At 36.5% G+C, this 27,233-nt stretch overlaps 2 protein-coding genes and 1 pseudogene across 2 annotated transcripts; 1 reads left to right on the top strand and 2 right to left on the bottom strand.

The window, feature by feature from the left end:
* Window positions 1-1,299: 1,299 nt before the first annotated feature.
* On the bottom strand, window positions 1,300-7,268 carry LOC137735273 (protein DOWNY MILDEW RESISTANCE 6). The gene is made up of 4 exons (XM_068474686.1): window positions 6,957-7,268; window positions 6,551-6,798; window positions 2,034-2,358; window positions 1,300-1,742 (listed from the first exon to the last, which is right to left on the bottom strand). Exons 1-4 carry the CDS (start codon window positions 7,152-7,154, stop codon window positions 1,488-1,490), a joined length of 1,026 nt encoding a protein of 341 aa, XP_068330787.1. The 5' UTR covers window positions 7,155-7,268; the 3' UTR covers window positions 1,300-1,487.
* A 5,151-nt stretch (window positions 7,269-12,419) lies between these two features.
* LOC137734579 (uncharacterized) lies at window positions 12,420-13,049 on the bottom strand. The gene has a single exon (XM_068473815.1). It carries the CDS (start codon window positions 13,047-13,049, stop codon window positions 12,420-12,422), a length of 630 nt encoding a protein of 209 aa, XP_068329916.1.
* An 8,747-nt stretch (window positions 13,050-21,796) lies between these two features.
* Window positions 21,797-25,214, top strand: LOC137734798 (protein TRANSPARENT TESTA GLABRA 1-like; annotated as a pseudogene).
* Window positions 25,215-27,233: the final 2,019 nt, after the last annotated feature.

Below are 27,233 nucleotides of genomic sequence, written 5' to 3'. Positions count from 1 at the left end.
CTTAAGCTTAGCTGCTTAATGCATTTGGAACTAATATCAAATCTTGTATGCAATCTTGTAGTATATATGTCACAATTGGAGTGACGAGCAATGCTTGAAACTTTTGAACTGCTATGGTAGGTACGCTCCCCGACAATGGGAAACTGATTCTTGTTGACATCATTATTCCGGTATCTCCAAACAGCAGCCTTGCTACCAAGCTAGCTAACCATGTCGACATGATCATGTTAGCTCACAAACCCGGCGGAAAAGAGAGGACGGACAAGGAGTTTGAGGCCTTGGCTAAGGGATCTGGATTCCAAGGCTTCCGCGTCATGTGCTCCGCTTTCAAGACCAATGTCATTGAATTTCTTAAGAAGAATTTGATATAACTTTGGCTATGGTATGCTGCCATATGCATCCATATTGCTTTGGTTTTTGATATGGTGACCCCATGTGGATTTTTCACCATAAGTAGACTTTCATATGTTCCCCCAAAAAAAAAAGTAATAAGAAAGGGATTTTATGTTGCTTATATGTTATAAATGTGGATTCATACTTTTGCAACGAGGTCTAACAAAACAGAAATCTGGTGTACAAGGGGCAGATCATGTGTTTGTGCTGCCATAAGCACAAAATCAGAACCTCATGTATTTTCTCGACACTCAAACTTACCTGTCAATAGAATTCGACACACGACCACTCATACATAAGAACACTTCTAAAATAGAGAAAATTGGCAAAAAAGGAATTATAAAATGATATTTATATTATTTTTATGACATACCTGTAAAATTATTATTCAGAATGTTCATTCAAACTAGTATCATGATCAAGAAAGTAAGTCAACCAAATTACAGAAGCATTCATACCGGCCATGAGGAGCCATAATCAGATAGGCAATAATAAATAAGGTAAACAGTTACACGCACAAAATTGACCCCATTGTTATAGATTCTATAACACATGCATGTTCCACGTACAATTGTAGAGTCCATTACTATTTTAAAGTGCATCAGCACTCAACAATGTGATTAGTTTTGTGCGTGTAAATAACGTTATTGAATAAAAAAACGCATATATATACATATATATACATATACATATATATATATATATATACACACACATATATATATACATACATATACATACATACATATACATACATATACATACATACATATACATACATATATATATACACATATACATATACATACATATACATATATATATATGTATATATATGTATATACATATACATACATATCCAGGGCCTTTAAGGGAATGAATCCCCATTTAAAAAAAAAAATAAGAACACCCTCTTGACCATTAGATTTGGCTTTAATTAAATTTTGTAGTTGAGATTAAATCACAGGCCACAGAATCTCAATCACAGAATTTCATTAAAGCCAAATCTAACGGTCAAGAGGGTGTTCCTATTTTTTTCGAAAAATAAGGATTCCTCCCCTTAAATGCTTCCTCTGTATATATATTTGATGAGGCTAGGGCTGCTGCTGGATCTTGAAAAGGTCCAAACAATGGTCTTTCTCCAAGTCCCGAGTCCAAAACTTTTTATAATACTCAGTATAAGTGTAGCCCCTATATATGGCTGCAGATCCATCCTCTGTGAGAGCTTTTGCTGGGCTTATTAGAGCATCGTCTTGTGGGCAGAGAAATGAAGCTACTGAGAGCCTTGCTCTCTCAGTATTGGTAACGGCTCGATGCCACACACTCTTGTAAATACCATTACTTAGGGCCTGCACCAACCAATAATTTTCATTTCACAATTACATGCACAATTTGAGGTTCTGTCCATACACAACTTTTGGTTTCACAATGACTGCATAAAATTCGAGTTTGAATACACAATCTAATACTTATAATCTAAAATCAAAGATCTAGCGCGCAATTTTTTACCTAAGTAATCAACTCTCTCAACAGATGGGATTAAAGTTAATAAAATTGATGCTAGTGAGATTTCTTCAAAACATTCCACCTTATAAAAAAAAAAGACGGCATACATAGAATTCTTTTGTGTTATATGTTACCTGTAATTGGTCACCAATGTTAATGACAAAGGCATTAGGTTGGGGATTGACAGCAACCCATTTGCCATCTTTGAGAACTTGAAGGCCAGCAACTCCAAGGTCTTGGAGCAAAATTGTTAGGGCATTTGGGTCGGTGTGGCTCGGCAGTCCATAAGTCAGCTCGGGTTGGGGACACGGCGGGTAAAAGTTCACCGCCATGTGCTGTCCTTGCTCGCCCAGTGCGCTCTTTATGTAATCTTTCTCCAGCCCTAAACTCTCTGATATTAATTCCTCTAACCAGTATCCAAGTTCTCGAACCTCTGTGCAGTAACTACTCACAGTGTCCCTGCAGCTCAAAAGGATTAATGTAAGAGATTGAAAAAGCAAATCAAAGCCCAAATTCGGCCTGAACAGGCCCAATTTTAAGTTTGGTATTCGGAATCAAGCAATCATTTTATTTTGGTGAAAGTGTTTTTACGAAGGAAATTATATTTTCTAACACGCCCTTGAATTTTAATAGCGTTTACTCACAAGAAAAACATAATAATAAATAGGGAATATTTTAGATCATCACCCTAAAGTGATGTTTACCATCTCATTTATAAACGTTAGATAAGTTTAAATTTGGGTAAATTACATTTTACCCCCTCAGGTTTGGGATCGATTTCAATTCCTTACATCTTTAAAACATTTCACTTTCATACCTCACCTACTATTTTATTTCAATTTCATACATCCATTAGAAAATCTGTTAAGTAAACCATTAAGTGATGACGTGGCAAATATGGAATTCACATTTATGCTAATGTGGCTGCCAAATTTATGTCACGTGGCAAAAAAAAATTATGCATTTAAAAATAATTAATTAAAGAAAAGGTCAACAAAAAAAAAAACCTATCATTTTCTCACCAACCAAACACAACCCAGAATCCCAATCTCCTATCCTCTTTCATCGATACCTTCGTTGACTTCTCCGTCAGCGGAAGCCTCTTCCTCTTACCCCAAACCCCCAATCATTCAATTCCTGCCTCCCCTCAAAATCACCAGAATGCCCTCCTTGCCACAACTCTGACGATCTCCTACCCTCGCCCCCACCGCTACAAACCTATTACACCCCCCCCCCCCGCAGAACCGTTTGGTCGCAATTGGCGATCTCCACGGTGACTTGAAGAAGACCAAGGAATCGTTGAGGCTTGCTAAACTGATCGACCCGAACGGGTAAATGGGTCGGAAGGTCCACCACCATGGTCCAGATCGGTGGCGTGATGGACCAGGGCGGCAACGAGATTAAAATCCTAAGAGAGGGTGGGTGTGAGTTGTAGAGGAGAGAATGGTGGGTGGGGTTACAGATGAGAGAAGGGAGAAAAGGGGTGGGGGTAATGAGGTAGGAGACGGGTAGGTTTTGGGTGGGGTGGGGTGGGGGGCTGCGGAGGAGGAGGTGGGGGTGGGGTGTTAGGGTTGCAGGGAAAGGGAACGGCTCGGGAAGAAGATAGGTATTTTTTTTTTTCAAATTTTTAATTTTTTAATAAATAGGGTAAATTATTATAATATTTTAAATGAATAAAAAAAATTTACCACATGGCACAAATGTGGTAGCCACGTCAGCACAAATGTGGCAGTCACGTCAGCTCTTAATAGATCAATGAATGGAAAATGTAGCGGAGGTATTATATTGAAATAAAATAGTAGGTGAGGTATGAAAGTGAAATGTTTTAAAGATGTTGTAAGGAATTGGAATCGACCTTAAACCTGAAAGGGTAAAATATAATTTACCCTTTAAATTTGGATCAATAACATCCCACGCATTAGACACGACAAAGTTTAATAGTATTGATGACAAAATGAGGATGTCTTAAAGATCTAACGACTAAAATTATTATAACTTTTAAAGTGGACCCTTATTTGTAATTGTTATATCCAATTTTAATGATTCAAATTGATGGATCCCTAGGATTAGGATGCATGGATTCAGGTCCAAGTGGTAGGATCAAAAGAGATAACTATTTTTGGAAAGCTCAATACTGCCACGGCATCACTCTATAAAATTGAATCATATTAGATTATCTCTGGATACATCATATTATCTTGTTAAGAAAATTAAATCAAAATGAATGGGGAACTGTATTTACACGTAGCCAATCATTCATCAACCACCTCATCCGTACCTACGTCAACACGAACTAACCCCTAATGCATCACCACTCCACTGTACAATAAACCGAACCAAAATGCATCGACTGTTGGGATCTGCCCTTTCTTGACCTAAAATATCGTCACACCGTCAATCAGCCACGATTCCCGTACGCAAAGATTTTTAAATCAGTAACATGTAGGCTCGGCTATATCATTTTTTTTTTTTTTTTTTTTTTAAAAAGCCAACATGTGTCAAGTTACAGTTATCCACCTATTACATATTCGAAGAGACTATTGAGAATTTCATCTTACCCGTAAGCATAGTCAAGCAAACTCATCGGCTCGAAATATCGAACCCGAAACTTTCCACATTTTCTAGTTCAAATTAAAAAGTTCAATTTTGCTACAATTTTGCTAGTTCAAAGATACAGGTGATGTTTACCTCCTTATTTATCGAGTTTAGATTAATTTAATTTAACTGATATATGATATAAACTTTGGAATTAAAAATAATTTAGCCACAATCAATTATGTGAGCATCACTCTCAACTTCAGAAAAGTGAGCAAAAATTCACCCAAAGTGAGAATATCATCCGACAATAGCCACCGCCGTTGATTGAGCCCGATTAGTAACAATGAACTTCAAAACTTTGGACAAGATTTTTGTTCAAAAATAAAACTTTAGACAAGATAATGCCTACTCTGTCGTAGATTCGGACAAAGTTAACGTGCATCCATTTTCCTCCTACAATAATCAGAAATGGCTGCAAGTGCTGCCGACTAAACTATAATTTTTACTTTCTTTTTTCTTAATAAATTACTGAGAAGATGTGGCCGATATGTTAAGAAGCTACTAATTAGTTATTAGTACAATGTTTAACTTTCTTTTTTATATTTAATTATATTAAATAATAATTTAGCTATATCAAACAAAATCAAATCATGAACATATGCAGGGCCGTATCTGAGATTTTGAGAGCCATGTGCGAAATTTATAAAAGTGTCCCTCCTTAAGATAAGTCTTAAAAAATGTACGACAATGTATTGACGCTAGAAAATAGTTACTTAAATCAAAACAAAGTTTAGCACTCACTGATTGCAAGTTTAAAAATATCATTAATAATAAGTAAAAAGAGCTACAAACATAACATTCACTAAATAATCAAAAGCAGTTCAATCTTAAACAACCAAAAAAGAAAACGAACTTCAAAAACTCTAACTTTAAAGTTTCACTTGAATATGTAACATTATTATATAATAATATTGAAAAAATACCATCTTTTATGGTGTATTATTGGCACTCAAAATATCTTATTGTACTCTAAATTTTTGTATTTAGAAAGAAAAAAAATTACTTTTATAAGGAGTGTAAGATGAGATTTTAACGTGCTAACAAAATCAATTTTTGAATATAGAACATTATTTCATAACAAAAGCAATTTTAAATATAGAATATTATTACATATAAATATTAGGTAACAAAAATTTTGGGGGCCCTTCAAATTTAAGATCTTGTGCGACTGTACCTTTCGCACCCCCTCATCATCCCCTTTGAACAAATGGCGGCATATGTTAACTGGAAACTACTAATTAGCAAAGCTGCATAAAAATATTTGTGTGTTTTAGCCGTTTTATAAAGTTTCTGGAGAATCTATGTGCTAATTTCTTCATGAAGGATCGATTTTCTACAGTTTAGATGAACATCGTACTTTCAAGAACGCCATGTGGGCAGTTGCCAAGTCAATGCAGAGTCATAGCATTTTAAAGGGGGAAAAAACAAAGATAAAAGATTTAGAGGTGATTGTCATTAAGATTATTAGATCCAATCAAGGCCAATTAGTTGTCTCAGTTGTTATATGGTATATTTATGTGTAAAGAAAAACGACTTTTAATAACTGAACATTGTTTAGTAAACCCTAGAAACCACGTACCCAAGTAGTTAAACCCTACAAACTAAAAGCTATACAACTTACAACAGCCATAATCTATATGGTTCCTTTAATAATATTTCACTTTTTCAATGTACAGAGAGAGATCTTAAGATTTAAGAATGTCCCCGTTAATATTAGAATATGGAAAGAATAGGTCTAAACTTTTCTGATTATAAAATTTCTTGTGTCAGACGTAACTAATAACATCATCTTATTAGGAGTCCAAATAGTAGATAAACACGTCGTGTGTAACGAAAAAATGACGTGAATTCTCTGCAGATTAGTTATTTTCTAATGCCAAACTCTTTTTATTAAAGACCTATATGATATATAGCACACTATGAAATACATGTGATAAAAAACAATGTGGCAGACAGCATAGCTTTTTCCCACAGAATAGATGGTGTCTGATGCATCTCTGAGAAAGAAAGAGACAAATAGTTGCGAGACAGATCTAGAGAGGGAGAGGCGTACTTGAAGGAAGAAGGATTGGAGGGCCACTCAGGAACGTACTTGTCCAAAGGATAGCAATGGAGTCGAAGATAATCTCTCCAGTTATGAACCTTCTCCTTGTTCAGATTAAAACTTGTTGAAAGTCTCATGGTTTTTGAGGGATCATCTGAGTACAACTTCAACTTTTCCTCCACAGGAAGGCTAAAAAACTCATTGGCCACCCCTACCATTTTTTCCACTCCTTCCGTTGAAACCCCATGATTAATAACCTAGCACCAAATTCACCCAAATATCAACACTCACACGGATACACACACATAAACATTTCAGTTTGTGCAAAATGCGATTGTTGAGTTTTCGCAATATCATAATTAAAGTGAGATGGGGATCCATATATAAGATGTTAATGATGAAGGGAGGAGGGTACCTGAAAAAAGCCATAATTTTTGCAAGCATCGCCAATTTGCTGCACAGTTTGGGCTCTGTTTGGAGAAGCCAGGTCAATGACTGGAATGTTTTGGCATTCAGACACTTCGGACAAGCCAGGCCGGTCGGATTCTGGTCTGACATAGCTTTCCGGCACGTTGGAGTGTCTGACTCCGGAGGAGAGGACTTTTGCATCCATGTTTCTGTAAAAGTTTGATGGGGGAGACAAGGGCAGCAATAAAAATGCAGTCTCTCTCTCAGCTGCTAAGCTTAATTTAGAGCCAGTGAAGTTCTAGGAAGCTGCACAGATAGTGATATTGCCCATTATATTTATAGGAAAAGGTTCCTCGCCAGATCGTTTTCTTGGGATTCAGGAATCTTATGATCGTGTTCGTTCATCGTACATCGTGCAGTCAGAAATTATTTGAAATTTAAAATTTAAAATTAAATCTAAAAGTACCTAACGAAAATTGACCACACAATATACGATAAACGGACACGATCATAGGATCCCTCAAATCCCCATCAAAATGATCCTTTTCCGTATTTATATATGAGAAAAAGGGAATTGATGCCCTTAAAGTCAGAGATTCAAAGTTCACGCATAATGTTTGGAAGATTAAATTTAATATAAAATTTATAAATTAAATGATGTGTCATTAATAAGAAATGAGCACGTTTATCAACGCTTAAGTAATAATACAATCGTCAACTTCTATATTATTTAGTTTACAAATTTAATTTCCTCGCAATCTTGCATACCAATATTTATGCGACATTTGATGTGGGAGAATTGGACGGCAAAGTTGCTTACGTAAAAACTATAGACAATTAAATTATTAATTATGTCCTACTTTCTATCTTTTATTTGGTGAGCAAACGATCAAATTCTTACAAAATAAGAGTAAGTCCACCGTTGTGGATTGCTCGGGGGACAGTGGACCAAACAGGGTTGGATAGCCCCGCTGAAGCCCTTCAGCGTGGGGAGCTCGAGGGACTGGGCCTGCCCGAGCAAGAGGCCTGTGAGGAATCACTAGCCCGCGAGCCCGAGGTGGACCTGATGCAGGGCTGATATCAGCCTGGCGTCAGTCACATTTTTAAATTTTTTTTGTCAGGCACGTGCGCCTCATCCGCGCGTGGGGGCACCTAAGCCGACAAATTTTAGACCCCAGGGGCCCGCGGTGCAGTTTGCCTCAATTACCGTTGGGAAGCCACGTGGCTTCCCACAGTCCGTTCGATCTCAACAGCTCTTTAAAATGGATCGTCCAATTTGCAACGGTAATAAAAAAAAATTCTGATTCAATATTAACCATTCGATCTGAGATCGACGGTTAATATTAATCTGTTTTATAAATAAATAAATAAAAGAAAAATAGTTTTAAAATTAAGAAAAGTTACCGTTGTGACACGTGGCACAATCTGGAGTGTTGGAATTCAAATTTTTTTTATATCCAACAGCAGAAATTAATTAGTTGAATAAAAATTTTAAAAAAATTGTAAAAAATCTGAAATTTTTTAAAAAAGAATTGTTTTTACTTTTCTATAAATACTGTCTCATTATCATCTACCTTACACCACAATTTCATATTTTCTCAACTACTTTCAATCACATTCCTATCTTTCTCTGAAAGTTTCAATCCAATTTTTTTCAACAAAATGACTACTGATGCAGGTACGAATTGGTCGCTTCTTGAAGATGTTGCGTTGTGTACTAGCTGGGTTGAAGTTACTCATAGTTCGCTTACGGGTAATGAGATGCACTTGCAAGAAATGTGGAGTCTTATTCATACCAATTATCTTGAGAAAATTGGTGGGAAAATAACCAAAGAATCGATGTCCAGTCGTTGGAAATTACTTAGCCAATCGTTTAGTACGTGGAGAGACGCCTTGGCACAAGCCAGTAATAATATTCGAAGTGGGGAAAATTACTCGAATCAGGTAACAATATATTATTTATTTGTTTGTACTATACCCAAATTTACATTATAATTATTTGTTTATATTATTTATTTGTTACCTACTTACATTATAATTATTTGTTTGTATTATTTATTTGTTACCTACTTTTATTATAATTATTTCTTCTCCCGCATTGTGTAGCAACTTCAAGCACAAGTTTGGTACGGTGCCAAAACCAAAAACAAAAATAAATCATTCAACCGGTAGGAATGTTGGAATATTGTCAAAGATTGTCCTAAATTCAGAGTTGTGCATGTCGGTCCAGAAGTTTTCATGAACAGCACCCCTCTACACTCTACACCCGATCATGGCTTGCATATTCATGAAGATGATGCAGAAGAAATGCCCGAAACGCCCCTCCCTGAACAAGCATCGAGTTCGACCTGTTATCCAATTAGGCCTAAAGGTAAGAAGGCTTCAAAGAGAAAAGGGAGTGCTTCCAAGAATGATTATGCAAAGTACATAGAAGAACTTGCTCGCCAAGGTGAATTGACTTTGGCGTGGAAATGGCGAAATTTGAGGCTGATAAGGCTAGAAATGAGGCAAAAGATGTAGCTATTGAGAGGGAATTTCAAGCTAATGAGAGAGAAAGAGAGCTACTTAGGCAAGAAAGGGAACATGTTAGAAAAGAAAGAATGGCTCAACAAGATCGTGAGATTATGAACTGAGAAGCTCATATTTATATATATTTTATATCAAATTCACTTGTCTTTTCTTAGTTAGTTCCTTATATTTTTGAGTTATTTACTTTGTTTTTGTGTTTTGTAGGATTTGTTAAGCAAAGAAAAGAAAAATAACACAAGTGGGATTTTAAGTAACAAATTCGTCAAAACTGCCTGTGCAGGTCAGCTGACTTTGGAAGCAAGTTGCGGACAACTCAGAATGAATTAGAGAATGAGCCTTATATGCTTGGAAAGCTACAGATGTCTATTTTCTGGAGCATTTCGCGGATTGTTAATATCATTTTTCTAGAAGTTATGGCCGTTTTAACACTAAAAGATTCCCAAGAGGCTGAGCAATTTGTAACTGACAAGAAAGCAATAAATCTAGCAGCCAAAACTGATGCAATCAAGAACAAACCAGCTGACACTTATTCAAATATAAAAGGGAATAGAATTAAAGATAATGATTAAGAGGGAGTATTTGACATAAAGGCTACCCAAGGAGTTACAATTGTTTTACCATTTCCTCCCACTTATTGTCATCACTAAATGGCTATTAGTGGGTGAGTTAAGGAAAAGAAAATGATGCAGCAAGAATTGGTTTAAAAGTAGTGTTGGCGAAGGAAAGAAAAAAAAGAGCCTTAGTCGATTTCTTTCGGTTCTATTTTCTCAAACTCTTGTCTATCTTTTGTTTTAATTTAAGGATTGTGTAACTAAATTTTTAGTAGTTAGGGGCTGTTTGAAGCCCCAAATATGATTGCAAGTTCGTTATGACATTTCGTTTGAATTACTTTTATGAATGGATGAAAATTGGTTCACTATTTGTCTCATTGATGAATTCTTTACGTGTTTTCTATGGATGTATACTTAGTAAGCATATCTAGGATTCTAATGCTATGAATATGTGTGTGACTGCCCTTGTCGAATGAGGACCTACATATGTTCTAGAGTAGTACTTGTTAATTGCGATTAACATGTGAATCAATTTATAGGATAAGTAAAACAACGCTAGTACTTAGGATGCCTTGTGATGACTCGAACTCTTTTCGTTCTTAATGATTTCTACTTGTTAAATCTATGAACACGCAATTCTAGATTGCATGTTAAGGACTAAGTTAAGTTGAAAACGTCATTCCCTTAACATACTACATAAAAAAGAGTAATAGATTGAGTTCTAACATTGAGCCAACTTGAGCATCTTCATCCGGAAATAGAAGGAATTTGAATGAAAAATAGCATGTTTGCATGATTATTTGGTGGTGGATAACACTTCCCCTAACTCGTTTTCTTAACTTGTGAACTACAATCTATTTTTATTATTTAAAATATGTCTCTGTCTTGTTTTTGTTTGATTTAATTTAAATATCAAATCAACACCAAAAATCCCAAAATTTTTTGTGAGTGTAGCTTTGTGTGTCTAGTTTCTTCATATAAAATTTCATAGACTTTAGATAAGTGTAAGTTGGTCTAATAATTATTTTTTGGTGGCTGGTTAGTAGGGACAGCAGCCAAGTTTTTGTGACATTTTAAGTAATTAGATTAAACAATCTTTTGCTAGAAAGACCCTTATTTTCATATGCTACAATTGACAAATCTTAGTGTTAATAAGGAAAAAACATTTGTGTTCTACTTTGTGGTGTGCTTTTAAACCTATCATGAGCACGCCTTTAGAAAGGAAGTCTCCAAATTATAAATATTTTTGGAAGTCGGAGAAAGCGGACGTGGTGCGAAGGAGACGTGCAAGAGAAGCGAGAGCAAGACAAGATGGTCTTAGCACCACAAGAGAAGATCATCCTAGCACCATAAATTGGTTAAGTGATGATGAATAGAGTAGTTTTTGTAATCGGAGCCCATAATTTTCCAATCATTTTGGGTTGTAATTTATTATTTATTGAATATAGTACTTTATGTTGTTTCCAATTTATTGAATTTAGTACTTTATTTAAAGTTAGAGTAAATTTATTGAATTTGGTAAGTTATTTATACTAAGAGAATATTTATTCAAATGACAAAAACAAACTAAATAAAATTACATAAACATACCGAATAATACAAAACTCACTAAAGCTGAACTAAAAAAAACACACCAACTAAAATTAAATAAACACACCAAATAAAAACAAACACACTAAATGAACTTAATTATCTTCAGCTTGTTTCAATGTCCACTAGTGCTCTATCAAGTCATTTTGCCGGGCATTGTGCATACATGGCCTTTGAAGTGCAGTATATCATTGGATGACCAATTCATTGTAACGTCCATCCCTTTCTAATGACTCCTGTTGCACAGGTTCTTCGGTGGTGTCATGAGTGCAATATATACGTGTTCTTAAATTGTTCATCGTGTCTGGCTCATATTCATCAACGGCATCATAATCGTACTCATCTTCCATAATCATGTTGTGAAGAATGATGCACGTCATCATGATGGATCGAAGCGACTCTACATCAAATAATCTGGTAGCACCCCTAACGATCGCCCAGCGAGCTTGGAGGATACCAAAATAACGCTCCACATCCTTCCTGCACCCCTCTTGATAGCTTGCAAAGTCATTTTCCTTTGCACTTCGCGGACGTGGCATTGTTTTGACAAATGTTAACCACCTTGGGTAAATGTCGTTTGCTAAGTAGTATGGCTCGTCTTACATACGTCCGTTGACGCAGTACGTGACTTTTGGTTCCTTTCCTTGCAGGACATCGTTAAACACTGGGGATTGGGTAAGGACGTTGAGGTCATTTTGAGCTCCTGGAACCCCAAAAAAGACGTGTCAAATCCATGTATCAAAAGATGCCACCGCCTCCAAAATGATACTTTTTGCTCTTTTGTTGTCCCCATAAGCGCCTTACCATGCACTTGGACAGTTTTTCCACGTCCAGTGCATACAATTAATGCTTCCAATCATTCCAGGAAAACCACGTATCTCGGCCTTATTCAGAAGCCTTTGCAAGTCCATGTCAGTAGGTTTCCGGAGATACTCTGCGGTGTAGATAGATTCGATTGCTCTGCAAAACCTCATCAAGGACTCAAGAATGATTGATTTCTCCATCCTCTTTATCTTATCCACTTGGTCTGCAGATACTCCATATGCAAGCATCCGGAATGCAGCAGTAATTTTTTGCTGAGGAATGAGACCTATAGCACCAAAAGCATCATTCTTTTGCACAAAGTAAGAATCATGGTTGCAAATAACAATCATGATTTTGTTGAACAAATGTTGTTCCATTCTAAAACGATGTCTAAAGTACATATTAGGGAATGCACTATTACGGAGAAAATAATCGTCCAAGAGTTTCGTACCTCGTCGTTGCCTGCTTCTATCAAGGTTTTCAGAATAGCTGAGTCTGCAGATCTGAGCCACAACTTGGATGACTCGACGGGAATGTGAGGCTCTGCTCATTCTTGCTTTGTCATCTCTCATTCTACACTTTTCATCCTCTTCCCTTTCATTTTTTGCCACCTGGAGATTGAACATTCCTTCTGATTGGTTAAATAATTCTTACTCTTGATGATTGAGTTCCCACATCATCTTTGAGGAAGAAGAAGACATTGTAAGAAATAAGCAGAAACTATGAATAATGATAGAGATTTTTGTGAAAAAGGAAGCAGAAACTATGAATAATGATAGAGATTTTGGTGAAGGAAGCAAAAACTATGAATAATGATAGAGATCTTGAGAAAATTGGTGTGAGATTTGTGAGGATGGATGGTAGATTATATAGAGGATTCAGAAATGATTAGGTTGTAGATAATGTCACGTGGCATGTCGTCATTCGTTAAAAATCTGATAGAAATCCATCCTCAAAGATTGTAAACAGATTATGACACGTGGCGCGACGTGATTGGTTAATAATCTTATCAGAAATCCATCACCAATAATTGTATTTTCGGATAACGTGGCATGCAGTCATTTGTTAAAAATATGATGGAAATCTATCCTCAAATATTGTAAACATATTATGACACGTGGCGCAACGTGATTGGTTAATAATCTTATCAGAAATCCATTACCAATAATTGTATTTTCGGATAATGACACGTGGTGTAACGAGTGCGATTAAAATTTTTATCAGAAATCCATCACCAATAATTGTCTTTTCCGATTTTATGACAAGTAGTGCAACGAAAACGATTAAAAATTTTATTCAAAATTACAAATAAAATTATTTTGTATTATTTAATAACTTTTCGGATAATGAAACGTGGCACAATGAGAACGATTAAAAATCTTATCCGAAATTACAATTAAAATTATTTTGTATTATTTTATAAATAAAAAAATACTAATATTTTATTGCCTATTGTCAGGGCTATTGAAATGCAACGGTGGAGATGCAAAAGGTGATTACTATTCACTGGGTGGATAGCATAGTGTATTGCCTGGGGGGAGGTTTCACACGCTGGAACTGCTTTAAGATAACGAGGCAAACCAAGATACGGTCTCTCTCTTTCTCCATGTGAACTGCTCAGCCGCCACCCCTTGCTTTGCTCGGGCCAGGCAGCAGCGCATTATTCCTTTTTTCCCCTCATTTCCTCTTATCTTTTTTACCTTTTCCTTATTTTCCTCCGCTGTCATATCCTCTTCACTTTCTCCCTTCCTGCATCCACTTTTTCTTCCTTCTCCTTTTCTAGTCTCCTTCCTTCGTTTTCATTCTCGGTTATCCTTTGAGTTTTATCTCAATTTTTCTTGAGCCGGGTCTCAACATCTCCTGAGCTTGTCTCATATTTGGGCTTCATGCTTCTTATCCGTCACATTTTGCCCGCTTTTATTACTTTTGGTCTTTAAATTTTCGTTCCTCCCCCTCCCTAGCTGTGATACTTTATCTCCATCCCACCATGTGCTCGAATCGGCAGGCTCTTAATAGAAATTAGATATCATATCTACTGCCCTCCTTCACTTCCCTTCCTCAAACCGGCATGTCGGATCCCCATAAAGGCCAAGTGTTGTGTATTTTACATACCTCTTAGCCTCACTCTCTACCCATATGTTTCTTTATTTGTATATATTTGAAGGGGTTCGTGAAGAGACTTCGATCTGATGTCTACTTTCTCGGTTCGGAATTTGGCTTCCTCCGAAGATGTGTCGGTGGCGGTAGTGTGGTTTTTTCTGCAAGAGATTAGGGTTTTTTTATTTTTAATTTTTGCAGCCTTCGAGCTTAAGCTTCTGTGGACCTCCCGTTGTATCTTTGGTTACCGTTCTCATTTTGCTTGGCCCTGTTACTTGTTTATCCAATTCTTATTGAGGCTAGTTTTTAATGCAATGAACATATCTTACTTGATTAAAAAATTAATTAATTAATTAAACAAACAAACAAACAAATGGAAGGTGGGACCTTAGTTCGTTTATAAGGAAGATTAAGGGGAACGTACTGGAATTGCAAATGAGAAAGCTTCAGGGAGGCTCTCTTCCTTGATCAGATTCTTAGACATGCATAAAAAACCCACCGGAAGTACTACTTTCATTTTATGCATGGATTGCTAAGCGCTGGTTGAATTCGAGGAGAAATTTTTCAGTGTGACTAGCACACGAGGTGATACATCACGTGTTACTATACAAATGGTGGGATATGTGTGTTAAAATGTTAATAACTTAAAAAATAAAATTTTCCGCTACTTACATAAGACACGTGGTGTACTATCCGTGTTCTTGTTACAATGAAAGTTTTCTTGTATTCTAGAGTAGAACCTTTGTCCGAACAAATTAAAAAGATTCGCCATATCTTTTGGAGAGCATTTATGCTCACCAGTCTAGGTGAGCATTACCAACACATTAATTATTATTAATATTTGGATTTTAATAATAAACTTTGTGTAACACGTTGTTATCTCTGATTTAGACTCAAACAAACACAGATTAAATCACAATCATTCAACTACAGTGTAATGCTCACAATCACCTAATCCCTAAAGCAAAAACTCGCTCTATCTTTCCAGTTCAGTAAAATAAGTAAAGAAAAGAAAAAGTGCACCATTTTGCACGCCACCTTACAAATAATTACATTTTTTTGTTTTTTGTACAAATAAAATATCCGTGACATAAATAAAAATAAAAAGATTAAAATAAAAAAATAAGTGAAAATGTTGCTAGCTCGAACAAAACTCGGTAATTGCTTTGCTTCCAAATTTAATTTACTTTTTGTTCACTTTGTGCATTGATAGATCCCAAGGGGAGGGAAGATATATAATTGGTGGATTCTATTATCTTTCAAAGAACCCTCAAATATACGTTGCATAACTTACACATGGCCTACTATTTAGATTCGCAAAAATCTAAACCTGCACCATTGCCAATTAACCATTGGTTCACAGAAAGTTACCACCGCCCTCTGCGCTATCAACGTCTAGCAATTGGAAGTGCATGCAATTGCATCAGCCATGGAGTGTGGAAAACGCGGTTTTTGTGTGGATTAGAAATGACCAGTATACATCATAGCTAAAAACCCTAAAAGATGACAATCTATGGCATCGTGTTGTTTATCATTCAATCCATGAGACTATGACATTGCTGCGTGTGTTTTGGGCTGCTAATACTAATGGATTATGCTCATGATTAATTTTTGACGTATAGAAAACTTCAACCATGTCATAGTACTAGTTATACCTTTTGGTATTAATCATCTACAGAGGGTTAGCTTATCTCTCATGTGTGGTGTTACAAACGTTCTAATCTTATCTTTCCGAACAAAACAATCGATCGATCAATTACATACCATTCATATTTGCAGTGGTGAGAGTAAAATACAATCCAATCTCTAAGGCTAAGCCGTGGAAAAGGAATCAATGGTGTAGAAATAGGATGATAGTTTTATGGATAAGATCTCCCTCCCCACTTCATGACTGCATGCTGGCCCTAAAAGTAAAACAGGACGGTTTGACTGTCAGTTAGTATTTGTTGTTGAACAATTTGGCTACTCAAGAATGTGTAAAAACTTCAACTTAAATTTTTTTTTATGTTCGAATCACAGAGTTTTGTACTTATGATGAGAACCTGACATATTATGAATCATTATGTCAAAGATTGTCTCTGCGAAAAAAAAAAAGAATTAAAACTTTAGTCAATCTATTGTAACAAATATGTAGACAGTTTGTAATATTTTTACCAATTTTGTTTAACTGTTTATATATAGTATGATAACTAAAGAACCTGAGTCTTAATTATTTTTTTACTGAGACTATCCTTATTAAGTGATTTATAATATAAACTGTTCTGATTATACACACAAAAATCTAACCTTTGAGTAGTAATTTTTATTTCTTTCTTTGAGCAGTTAAGTATAAATGTTTGTTGTTTCTTTGATGCTACAGGACAGGAGAAGTTTCGAAACGTGCAGGGCTGCCAGAGGTAGACGTATATATATGCAGGCATGTGAGCATGTGAGCATGTGAGCATGCGACCGACAAAACACCAATGGTCCCTGTTAATATGGCGGCAGAAAAACTGGTCCGAATGAACTTGCTCCGGTTAGGTGCCATCCCACCCCATCCCATGTGCCATAATTTATGCGGTGGGTCCCGTAGGTATACGACCAATCAGTACAGTATTAACATGCCCTAGCTAGATATTACAACGATTTGGTTTGCAAACGAAAATATCGTATCAATCTCTACCATCATAAAGATTAACCACACTCAAAATGACAAATTAACAGTTGAAGATTATCCGAAATCATATATACCGGGTAACAAATTTCTCATCACCTAACAATTATATTTATCTCGTCAATGCAAAAAAAAAAAAAAAATTGTTTAACCAACACATTATAATTTAATAGATGCTAATTTTGTCATTAAATATTCACATCCAAGTCATCGAAAGCATAACATATTTTGGAGGTGTTCATGATAAACCTAATAGATAGCAAGTTAAGCAAATTGGTACGGAAAAAAAGGGAAGGGATAACAAAAACAAACCGGTAGAACGACAGAACAAATTATCAAGTAATTTCAATACTTGTGAATATATATATTAGATTATATTATTCTTGACAGATTCGGAGCCAGATACGAATCAGGGACCTATATAACCATATCCAAAATCGTAACCAGATAATATTTCTTGTTTTTATCCATATCCGAATATTCATCTCCAAACTCGCCCCATTCAAGCGGTTTTTCACGGTTATTGAGTTTAAAGGATTGAATTGCTATCTTTAGTCCTAGCCTCTGGCGTTCCCATCATAATCATTAAGAAATACTAACCCTAAAATTCTATAAGATTGGCTTTTCTCCTTAGTCCACCGTTGTTAGTGACTATTATTGTCGGCTACCTTTATGATCATTTCATCCCCAATAGGTTTGTTTAGTGGTTTATTCTATTAAAGACAAGATAATTAGTGGTTTATTCCATTACTTTCTATTACGATCGATGACCACATAGCGACAAGATAATTAGGGTTTCTTCAAAAAAAAAAAAAAAAAAAAAAAAAGATAATTAGGGTTGGTAGACATACAATGGCCAACAATATGTGGAATTTTTTAAAATTTGTTCACACTTCAATTTCAAACTTGAAATTAATCAGCTCAAAACTAAAGTTATCTACAGTACATATGGCACGTCGGCAACAGATGCGATGCTCCTGTGTTATATACCCTCATCGATACTCAAAAGTTCTGCATCTTTTGTCCAAATCTGCTGTACTTTATACAATTAACTATTGAAATCACGGCAGATACATACGTGTCATGCTCTTATACTATCAGAGATTACACCAATCATACTCATCATCATCTGTGTCTTGTCCATGTTCGTTTGTACCTTAAACTTTGAGAAAATGACTTTTAAAGCGAAAAATTCTCATATATCACGATCATATGTAACCAGAGATATAAACCTAAAATACTCATAGTTCTATGAATTCTTGGGAATTTGAACGTAGTGAGGAAAAGTCAGCTTTACTGATACAAAGTCCGCATCCCACTAAGCTTTGGCTAGTAAAGTTTGGCTTCCCAAGATAGCAATCGCACCATCTCCATCCATGGAGGGAGCACCACAAGCAGCATCTAAACTTTTTTTTTAACACCCAATTGCATTATAATATTTGTAGTTTCCGTCCATTTAGGAGATTTTGAGACCGTTAATTAGACATATTATCGTAATTAGCAATTGTTAATTAGACATAGCACGATCAATTAAGTCCCCCATGCCCTCGAAAAACTGGAAATCATGGTTAATCTATGGAATGGAACCCAATGCTACTATTTTGATGCAAGGTTATGACGTCATATTTGCAACCGCGTTGCGCGTCATACCATGACGAGGTGATGACATTACCCGAGGGACAAAAGCTACGCCACCACCGGCGAGTCTCTCGGTGCCATCAACATAAACTGACAAGCGTGGTGACTTGGTCTACTGATCTAGTCAATGACTCCCACGTCCTATCGACCTCCCAACTTGCACCGAATTGGAACGCATTATTGGGAAGAGCATCATTTTGGAATTTTCCTTGTGGATATTTTAGAGGTGTTCGTATTTTAGTTGTTCATTATACATAATGTAGTTAGGTTTTATTTGTTACTATTTATATTTAATTTTAAATATTAAAATTTAAATAATTTCTAATCACATAATATATGATAAATAATTAAGATATAAGAATACTTAAAATTCCTACAATTTGAATCCGAATTAGATCCAAATTCGCATTATTGGCCATAGATGATGACAGGTTCTTGGCTAGGATGTCACAAGGTCAAGACATGTAAGTCAAGCTATTAAAATGTTGTCACCTTAATAAAAAAGAATTTATAATAGAACTAATTTACTTTGATGGTGTAATTCCGTTTGAATTAGATAATGATATGTGCAAGTTTCAACATATAAAATTATATTACTAAATCGAGATATCACGTGACGATGAAACGGTTATTACGTTTTATATAAAATTCTCCATACATTGACCCAAGTTGAACCACAAATTAACTCGAAAAAAAAAAAAAAAATTTCTAGTGCGTTTGTGGGATCAAAGAATGAGGAAGAAACTCACTGCCGCCCCGCTAAGTTTATCATCTTCAAATTGGAGCCACATTTCGTGTACAACCTAATAATTTTTGCTTGCAAATTGGTGAAGATATTGGTGGTTCTATGATTTCAGCTCTCCTCCAAAATATCCGGTCCATAACTATAGTCGCAATTTAATAATCGTTATTACCGCCAACAATTGCGTTGAGTGCACTTTGTAATCACTACCATAATATACGCCAGACATTTGTAACATGTTCATAAGCAAATAAATAAAAATAAAAAGAGCCACTCTAACAACCTATTGACCCAAGTATTTATTTACACAACCCATGATGGAGCACCTTCAAATTTATAATTGTTTTATATTTATAGTTTTCTTTCTTTCTTTAAATTAAGGTATCAATTTGCTACTAATGCTAGAAATGATGTGTTGTTGCATGAAACATGTGTATGAGGTAATACTTAAGCATCACGTGTCATTTTTGTGGAATCAGATTCTTTTTGTGAGGATCCTACATCCGTTAATCGTATATCGTACGGTCAGAAATTATTGTAATTTTTATTATTTAAAATTGAATATAAATAGTACCTGACGAAAACTGGTCACACAATTTACGATAAACAAACGTGATTAAAGGATTCTCAGAATCCTCACAAAGAAAATTCAAAGAGATTCCTCATTCATTTTTGTGTATTATTGTAAGAGACGAAATGTCCATTCGGCATGTATGACGAAATGTCCATACGGCATGTGTGCCGAATTTTTGTGTACTATCATAAAACATCAAGTGTGTGATGTAACTTTCCATAGAGCATCTTCAATAGGAATTTTAAATTGGTATAGTTCATAAACATAGGAACAAAAGGTCTTCAAAAGGATCAGAATAGAGATCTTCAAAATATCTTAATATATAGGACTCCCTGGCTACTTTAAGAAATCTTTAAATGTGAAACCTGTATATAGGACTCAAAGAGGGGCCCACTGTTTTTTTTGAGTGAAATGCTGCACATCAGCTTCTCTTTTTTGTTTTTGTTTTTTAAACCCATGCAGATGCGAATGTTGTACAACGGCTTCCTTGTTTGTTCAATCGATGGGAAACCAACGGTAAAGATAAGTTTTTTGCATTTATTAACAACCACAATACTCCAACGAAGTGAACAATGTTTTTTTAATATTTTAGTCCCTACATTAAAAAATTATACTACAAGGACATTCCATTGCAAACAATATTCCTTTAAGGACCCAAACATTTCCTCAAAGTTGGTGATGGTGATGTGAGTGCCTAAATAGGGACCCCTATCAGAAATATTTTACGTCCCTCACACTCTTGTTAACTTTTGTCTATTGATCTTCTTGAATTAACTACTGTAAATCGAGAGGGTTGTGTAAGAGGTAAAAATAAGTATGTGAATAGCACTACCTTACTTTTAATTGCTAAACTAAAGATATTGTTCATAGAAAAAAAATTTCAAGATACAACATTTAACAACTTCACACATTACTTTGAATGAATTGATAATACTGTGACAACTCTGGAAACCATTGTCCAATAAAGATTTCCTACCATTGTCCTATAATGATTTCCTCACCCTCATTTTTGGAGGGGCCTCTCACTATATCTTTTACTCTAGTTACTTTACTCTCTCAATGAAAAGTACACCAACGTGAACGTAGCCTTGTATCTTAAACCTTAGTTACTCTGTTACTTTACTCTCAATCGAAACTACACCAATATTAACGTAGCTCAACTTCTGCAAACCGTGATACATCTCGTGTTCTAGTACGTTTGTGTGATTTTACGATCGAGTCTAAGTTAATCTAGCTTTATGCATCAAGATCCATGATTTTCCTTCACACATGATAATGAATTGTTGTGCTGTGCACAAATTTTATGTACAATAAGTGATGCCTGATGTAGGACTATAAGCTAAAGTCACTCCCCTTCCAAATACTACCAAGTATTGTTAGCCATGACCAACACTTTCAGGCCCGAACATGTGACTGGACTTCTCTATACTGGATCACAGGTACATTTAGGCCTAAATATAATCAAGGCCCAAATCATTTCTTATACTGGATCACATGTACATGTAGGCCCAAATAAAATCAAAGCCCATGGAGAAGTCCAGTCAAAATACGTGTGCGAGCACACACTAGCTACTTTGACAGTTTGACTTTGGTGACCAACTAACTTTTCAGTTTCGCGCGCGCAAACTACACGTCGTTTCTGGAGTTGGAATCGCCTGCTTCCCAAATCTCTTCGCGCATTTCCTTCCAAACTCCAAACGCGAACAACCCACTCTTCCGAAACCCGACCCGAAACCTTCCCCCAGACTACCTCTTCTCCCTCTCGACAACTTTTCCGTCACTTTCCCGAGAAAATTTGAGGAAGAAAATGGAGAACTCTACGCAAGAATCGCATCTCCGACAGGAGAGCTCGGTGACGTACGAGTCGCCGTACCCGCTATACGCCATGGCCTTCGCCTCGCCCCAAACCCGAACCCGCCACCAGCACCATCTGATCGCCGTCGGCAGCTTTATCGAGGAGTACTCGAACCGGGTCGACATCATCTCCTTCGACCCGGATACCCTTTCAATAAAACCAATGAACTCTTTGCTTCCTCCGGCGACTACCTCCGCCTCTGGGAGGTCGGCGACTCCTCCGTCGAGCCCATCCAGGTGTTAAACAACAGCAGGACCAGCGAGTTCTGCGCCCCACTGACGTCGTTCGATTGGAACGACATCGAGCCCCGGCGAATTGGGACTTCCAGCATCGACACAACCTGCACAATTTGGGACATTGAAAAGGGGGGTCGTCGAAACCCAGCTGATTGCGCACGATGAAGAGGTATACGATATCGCGTGGGGGGAAGCTAGGGTTTTTGCTTCGGTTTCGGCAGATGGGTCGGTGAGAATTTTCGATTTGAGGGACAAGGAGCACTCCACGATCATCTACGAGAGCCCTCAGCCGGATACCCCTTTGCTCCGATTGGCTTGGAACAAGCAGGATTTGAGGTACATGGCTACAATTCTGATGGACAGCAATAAAGTTGTGATCTTGGATATCCGATCGCCGACCATGCCAGTGGCGGAGCTGGAGAGGCACCGAGGTAGTGTAAATGCTATTGCTTGGGGCCCCCAGAGTTGTAGGCACATTTGCTCTGCTGGGGATGACACTCAGGCGCTTATTTGGGACCTGCCCACGGTTGCTGGGCCGAATGGAATCGACCCCATGTCGATGTACTCCGCAGGTGCGGAGATTAATCAGCTGCAGTGGTCTGCTGCACAGCCTGATTGGATTTCCATTGCATATTCTAACAAGATGCAGCTTTTGAAGGTGTGAGGGCGGGAAGCTGGGAGGCTTGTTTTCTCATATGGATTGTAAGTGTTCAGTCAAGTGTTTTTCTGCTTTGCTTGCTTTGATTGATTTTATGACTGCTCTACTGATGTAATTTAGGCTGAATTGATTAGTTTGTTTAAAACTATTGAATTCATCACATTGCTTTTGAATTCGCTTTTGTCGAGAATGAAACATAAGACTATAGGACTAGATTGTATGACAGATGAAGAGAAATATCATTAGACTGTAGTACTAATTAGTAAGAAGTCAAAATTACGAGTCTAGAAAGCAAATGCCGGTACTAAAATAAAACGAAAACATGAAGCCTTTCGGTCATTGTCATCACAAATCCGCCTTTCTCCCTGGTCTTAGCACCGTGTTCCCGTCTGATATGCGTGCGAGAAAGATGCTTACATTAGGACTTTCTCCAATCATTTTTGCTCATAAGTGCTTTTGTTAAAAGTAAAGCAACAAGTTGAAGTTTATTCAAAGTTCAAGTGTTTATTGAAAAACACTTTGAAGTGCTTCATGAAGAAGCACATGTTTCTCTAGAAAGCACTTTTAAATTCACAAAAACACTTTTAAGCTAATCTGTCAAATGCACTCATGGAAATTCACATAAACACTTTTAAGCTAATCTGTCAAACGCACTTTTAAATTCACATAAGCACATGTTTCTCTAGAAAGTACTTTTAGTTTGTTTAAATCTATTGAATTCATCACATTGCATGCTTTAAGTTAGTTTGAGACTGATCTGTTTTCGTGAGTTTGTAAGTTTTGCATGTCTGAATTGCTAGTAAATGTCGCAGATATTTGAATATGGGATAGATGTTCGTGTGCATCTGTTGCAGAGTTATTGAAAAACATTTACATTTGTGGGAAAAATCCATCGTCCTGCCAATTTTTTCACGGTTTTCTTCTATATGATGATTTGGTCTCATTGTTAACCTTCTGGCCTTTTTGCGAATGGTTCCTTTGAAACTCCAACCTTACCAATCTGTTCATGAGCTTCTTCTCTGTATACTATTATGGCACACTGATGTACAATTGAAACATAGACAGTGAAGTCTTCATCCGCATGGTAGCTGTCTGTGTGTATTAGTAGTTGGGTGGTGTTATCCACACACCGTTTTTACCTCCCACACACCCCCTGTTAATTTTTTGTCCTTTGATTAATAATTGATGAGCTAGTCATTATTGTTAACTGCTATAATCATATGTCATACTCTGATTTCATTCTGATCACAATAGTTCGTGTATTATTTTTTTTTCATTCTTTTCAGTTCAGTCATTTTGTCCTTATTGACGGGATAAGTTGCATGTTTAACTTCTTTTGATGCAGGCATCGTGTGTTGATGGAAGCAGTGATGATCACTAGGGGGAGTTAGTTGGAAGTAGTTCTTCAATTACCTGTGAGGCTTGTTTATAAAGGAATATGGTTAGCTTTGAACTCATTAGAGATCTATATATTGTTGATTATCAACTAGTCTTGGGCCTGGTTTGGTACTGAGCTGATTCTAAAAAAAGCCGGTATCAAAAAAAGCTGGGAGCTGTTTTTGTGTTTGGTAAACATTCGGCTTCAGTTTTTTTTCATAGTTTTAGGTGAAAAAAAGCCAAAAACAAGAAGCTGCAAAACCCAGCTTTGAAAAACCGGTTTTTTTTTACATCTGTTTTACATAAAAGTTTATCAAACACTATAATACTGTTTTTTTTTTTTTTTTTCAAAAGCACTATTACAAAAAAGTTTACCAAACACTCTGCTGTTTTATTTCACAGCTGTTTATTCTCACAGCACAGCAGAAGCAGTTTTTTTTTCAAAACACAGCAATACCAAACCAACCCTTGGTCTAGACCCACAATGTGAGTAGTGTATCTTCCCTTTGCACGCTTCTCCTCTTTTTAGATCCAGTGTTAATTGTACCTGTTAATGTTGGCCTCTCATGTATCGCATATGTTATTCCCTCGTGTTTGACAGTACTCTACTTGAAAAAGAAGGAAAAGGGAAGTTGTCGGACAGTTTTGGTTGGTGCTATATATAAAATGTGTGGTGACAAGGTTTGCTAGATTGTTTTGATATCGATTCCCAGATCAAACATGATTGCGTTGTATTTCTGTTGTGTTTTGCAATGTGTGAGATTGGGGAAACCATAAACGAGGTGCTGCGGAGCTGAGATGCGGTTTTTCCTTTGGCTTTACTGGCTGCATATGATTTCGTCTCTCATTCAGCACACAGGAGTGAAAATTGTTTTTCCAATAGATTTTGATAGTCTCTAAGATAAAGGGTGAGGATGTGGGCTAAACTTCACCATATGCTAGTTATAATATTTGGTTTGAATTTGCTTTTGTTGAGAATTAAACATAAGACTATAGGACTAGACTATAGTACAAATGAAAAGAAATATCATTATACTGTAGTACTAATTAGCAAGAAGTCAAAATTACAAGTCCAGAAAGCAAATGCTGGTACTAAAATAAAACGAGAACATGAAGCCTTTCGGCCCTTGTCATCACAAATCCGCCTTTCTCCCTGGTGTTAGCACCGTGTTCCCATCTGATATGTGTGAGAGAAAGATACATATATTGGGACGTTCTCCAATCATTTTTGCTCATAAGTGCTTTTATTGAAAGTAAAGCAACAAGTTGATGTTTATTAAAAGTTCAAGTGTTTATTGAATAACACTTGGAAGTGCTTCATAAAGAAGCACATGTTTCTCTAGAAAGCACTTTTAAATTCACACACTTTTAAGCTAATCTGTCAAACACACTCATGGATATTTTTTTGTTATTAGAAAGCGTTTTTAGTTATTTTAGAAGAAGTCCCAAATAAACCCTCATCGCCAACCAAATGGCGGATCACTAATTAGCAATACTAGTTAGTTTTGGTTTGCTTCAAGAACAAACGAACTAAAATGTTCCTTTTCTTTCATTAGTTTTGGTTGAAATAACAAATCGATAAACATAGGGGAATCCACAACACAATCATATAGGTGCATCGCTAACTTTCTGATATCATACATGGGTTTGGTTACGCCAAGTTGACTAGGGTACGTGGTGTGCTTGCTTAATTATACCTAGGTCGAATTCCCTTTTTCGTACATTCATTCTTGTAACGAAAAATTCATAAAAGTTATGTGATGAATGACATTTATTTAGTTTTGACCTTTTGTTTATTTCGTGGATGAGTTCATTTGAAATGGATAGTATCATAATGACCGAGTAGTTGAGATGTTTTCACGAGGAAGAAAATTTTGTAATTGTAATGAACATGTAACAACTACTTAAAAGTTTCCAAAAGACTTGAAAGGATCAACGTTGACTTTAAGGCACGTATGATCGTGTGTGTATATATATACGTGGCCTAGGGTGGACGTTGACTCTCGATCGATACCGATCGGCCAACGTACGTCGGAACTTAGACTTTTCTGCATCCTTTCTTTCAGAATGTAAATTACAAACTAATCATTGACATATATGCATATATGCATACATACATGATACATGCATCTCGATCGATACAAAAAAAAAAGAAAAAAAGAAAAAAAGAGGTTTGCATTTTACATTTTAGGGCATTAACAGTGGACAGTTTCGGAACTTCCAGGGTGCGTTTGTTGCACTGGACTGTCTCGGACTGAACTAGCTACAGGGAATAAGTTGGACTGGTTTAGACTAGACTAAGCTAGACTAACTTAGTGAAACATTTGGTGCAGTATCAGACTAAATAACTAAAATAATAAAAATAATAAGTAAATCTTATCTTTTACTTTTTTTTCTTTTTCCTTTTTTTTTCCCCCATTTTTAAAAAACTCTCCCACTCCCGAAAGCTCACCATCTTTTTCCCCTGCCCGTCCAACTCCTTCTCACTCTTCCTCTACTTTCCCCTTCATCGTCAAACTCCATTCATTTTCACTATTATCAGAAAAAGCCATCTTTTGGATGTTGAAATTGCAGACCATCAAACTCCATTCATTTTCACTATTATCATCAAACTCCACCCTTTTTACAACTCAAGCATTTTTGAAGAATATAATATGGGTTTTGTAATTGATTTTTGTTTTCTGGGTTTTGGTGGGCGTCATGGAATTTGGTGATGGTGTCGTGGCGGATGAAGGCGCGGTTGAGCGGAGGTCGAGCAAGCCGAGGATCTAAGCAGAGGAGAATTGTTGCCTCTCGACTGCGAGATCGATGATAAACACGAGATGCACGGCGCAGTGAGTGACGAATCTGCCTGATTTTGGGTTTGAGTTCAGGGCGAGGAGAGAGGAAAGAGAGAGGGAAATAGAGAGTAGGGAGTAGTCTTAGCTAGTCCCATGGTTTTCGGAGACTCTCGCTAAGAATCTTTAGTGAAGGTAGGCGA

This window comes from Pyrus communis, chromosome 5 (assembly GCF_963583255.1).
Source record: "Pyrus communis chromosome 5, drPyrComm1.1, whole genome shotgun sequence".
Lineage (NCBI taxonomy): Eukaryota > Viridiplantae > Streptophyta > Magnoliopsida > Rosales > Rosaceae > Pyrus > Pyrus communis.
This window is presented reverse-complemented; position numbering and strand designations above follow the sequence as displayed.

Coding starts and splice junctions, on each gene's coding strand:
- LOC137735273 (XM_068474686.1), bottom strand. CDS start 7,154: ATGGATGCAAAAGTCCTCTCCTCCGGAGTCAGACACTCCAACGTGCCG. Junction 6,799..6,956: donor AAAATTATGGCTTTTTTCAG/GTACCCTCCTCC, acceptor ATTTGGTGCTAG/GTTATTAATCATGGGGTTTC. Junction 1,743..2,033: donor ACATTGGTGACCAATTACAG/GTAACATATAAC, acceptor TGGTTGGTGCAG/GCCCTAAGTAATGGTATTTA.
- LOC137734579 (XM_068473815.1), bottom strand. CDS start 13,049: ATGTTCAATCTCCAGGTGGCAAAAAATGAAAGGGAAGAGGATGAAAAG.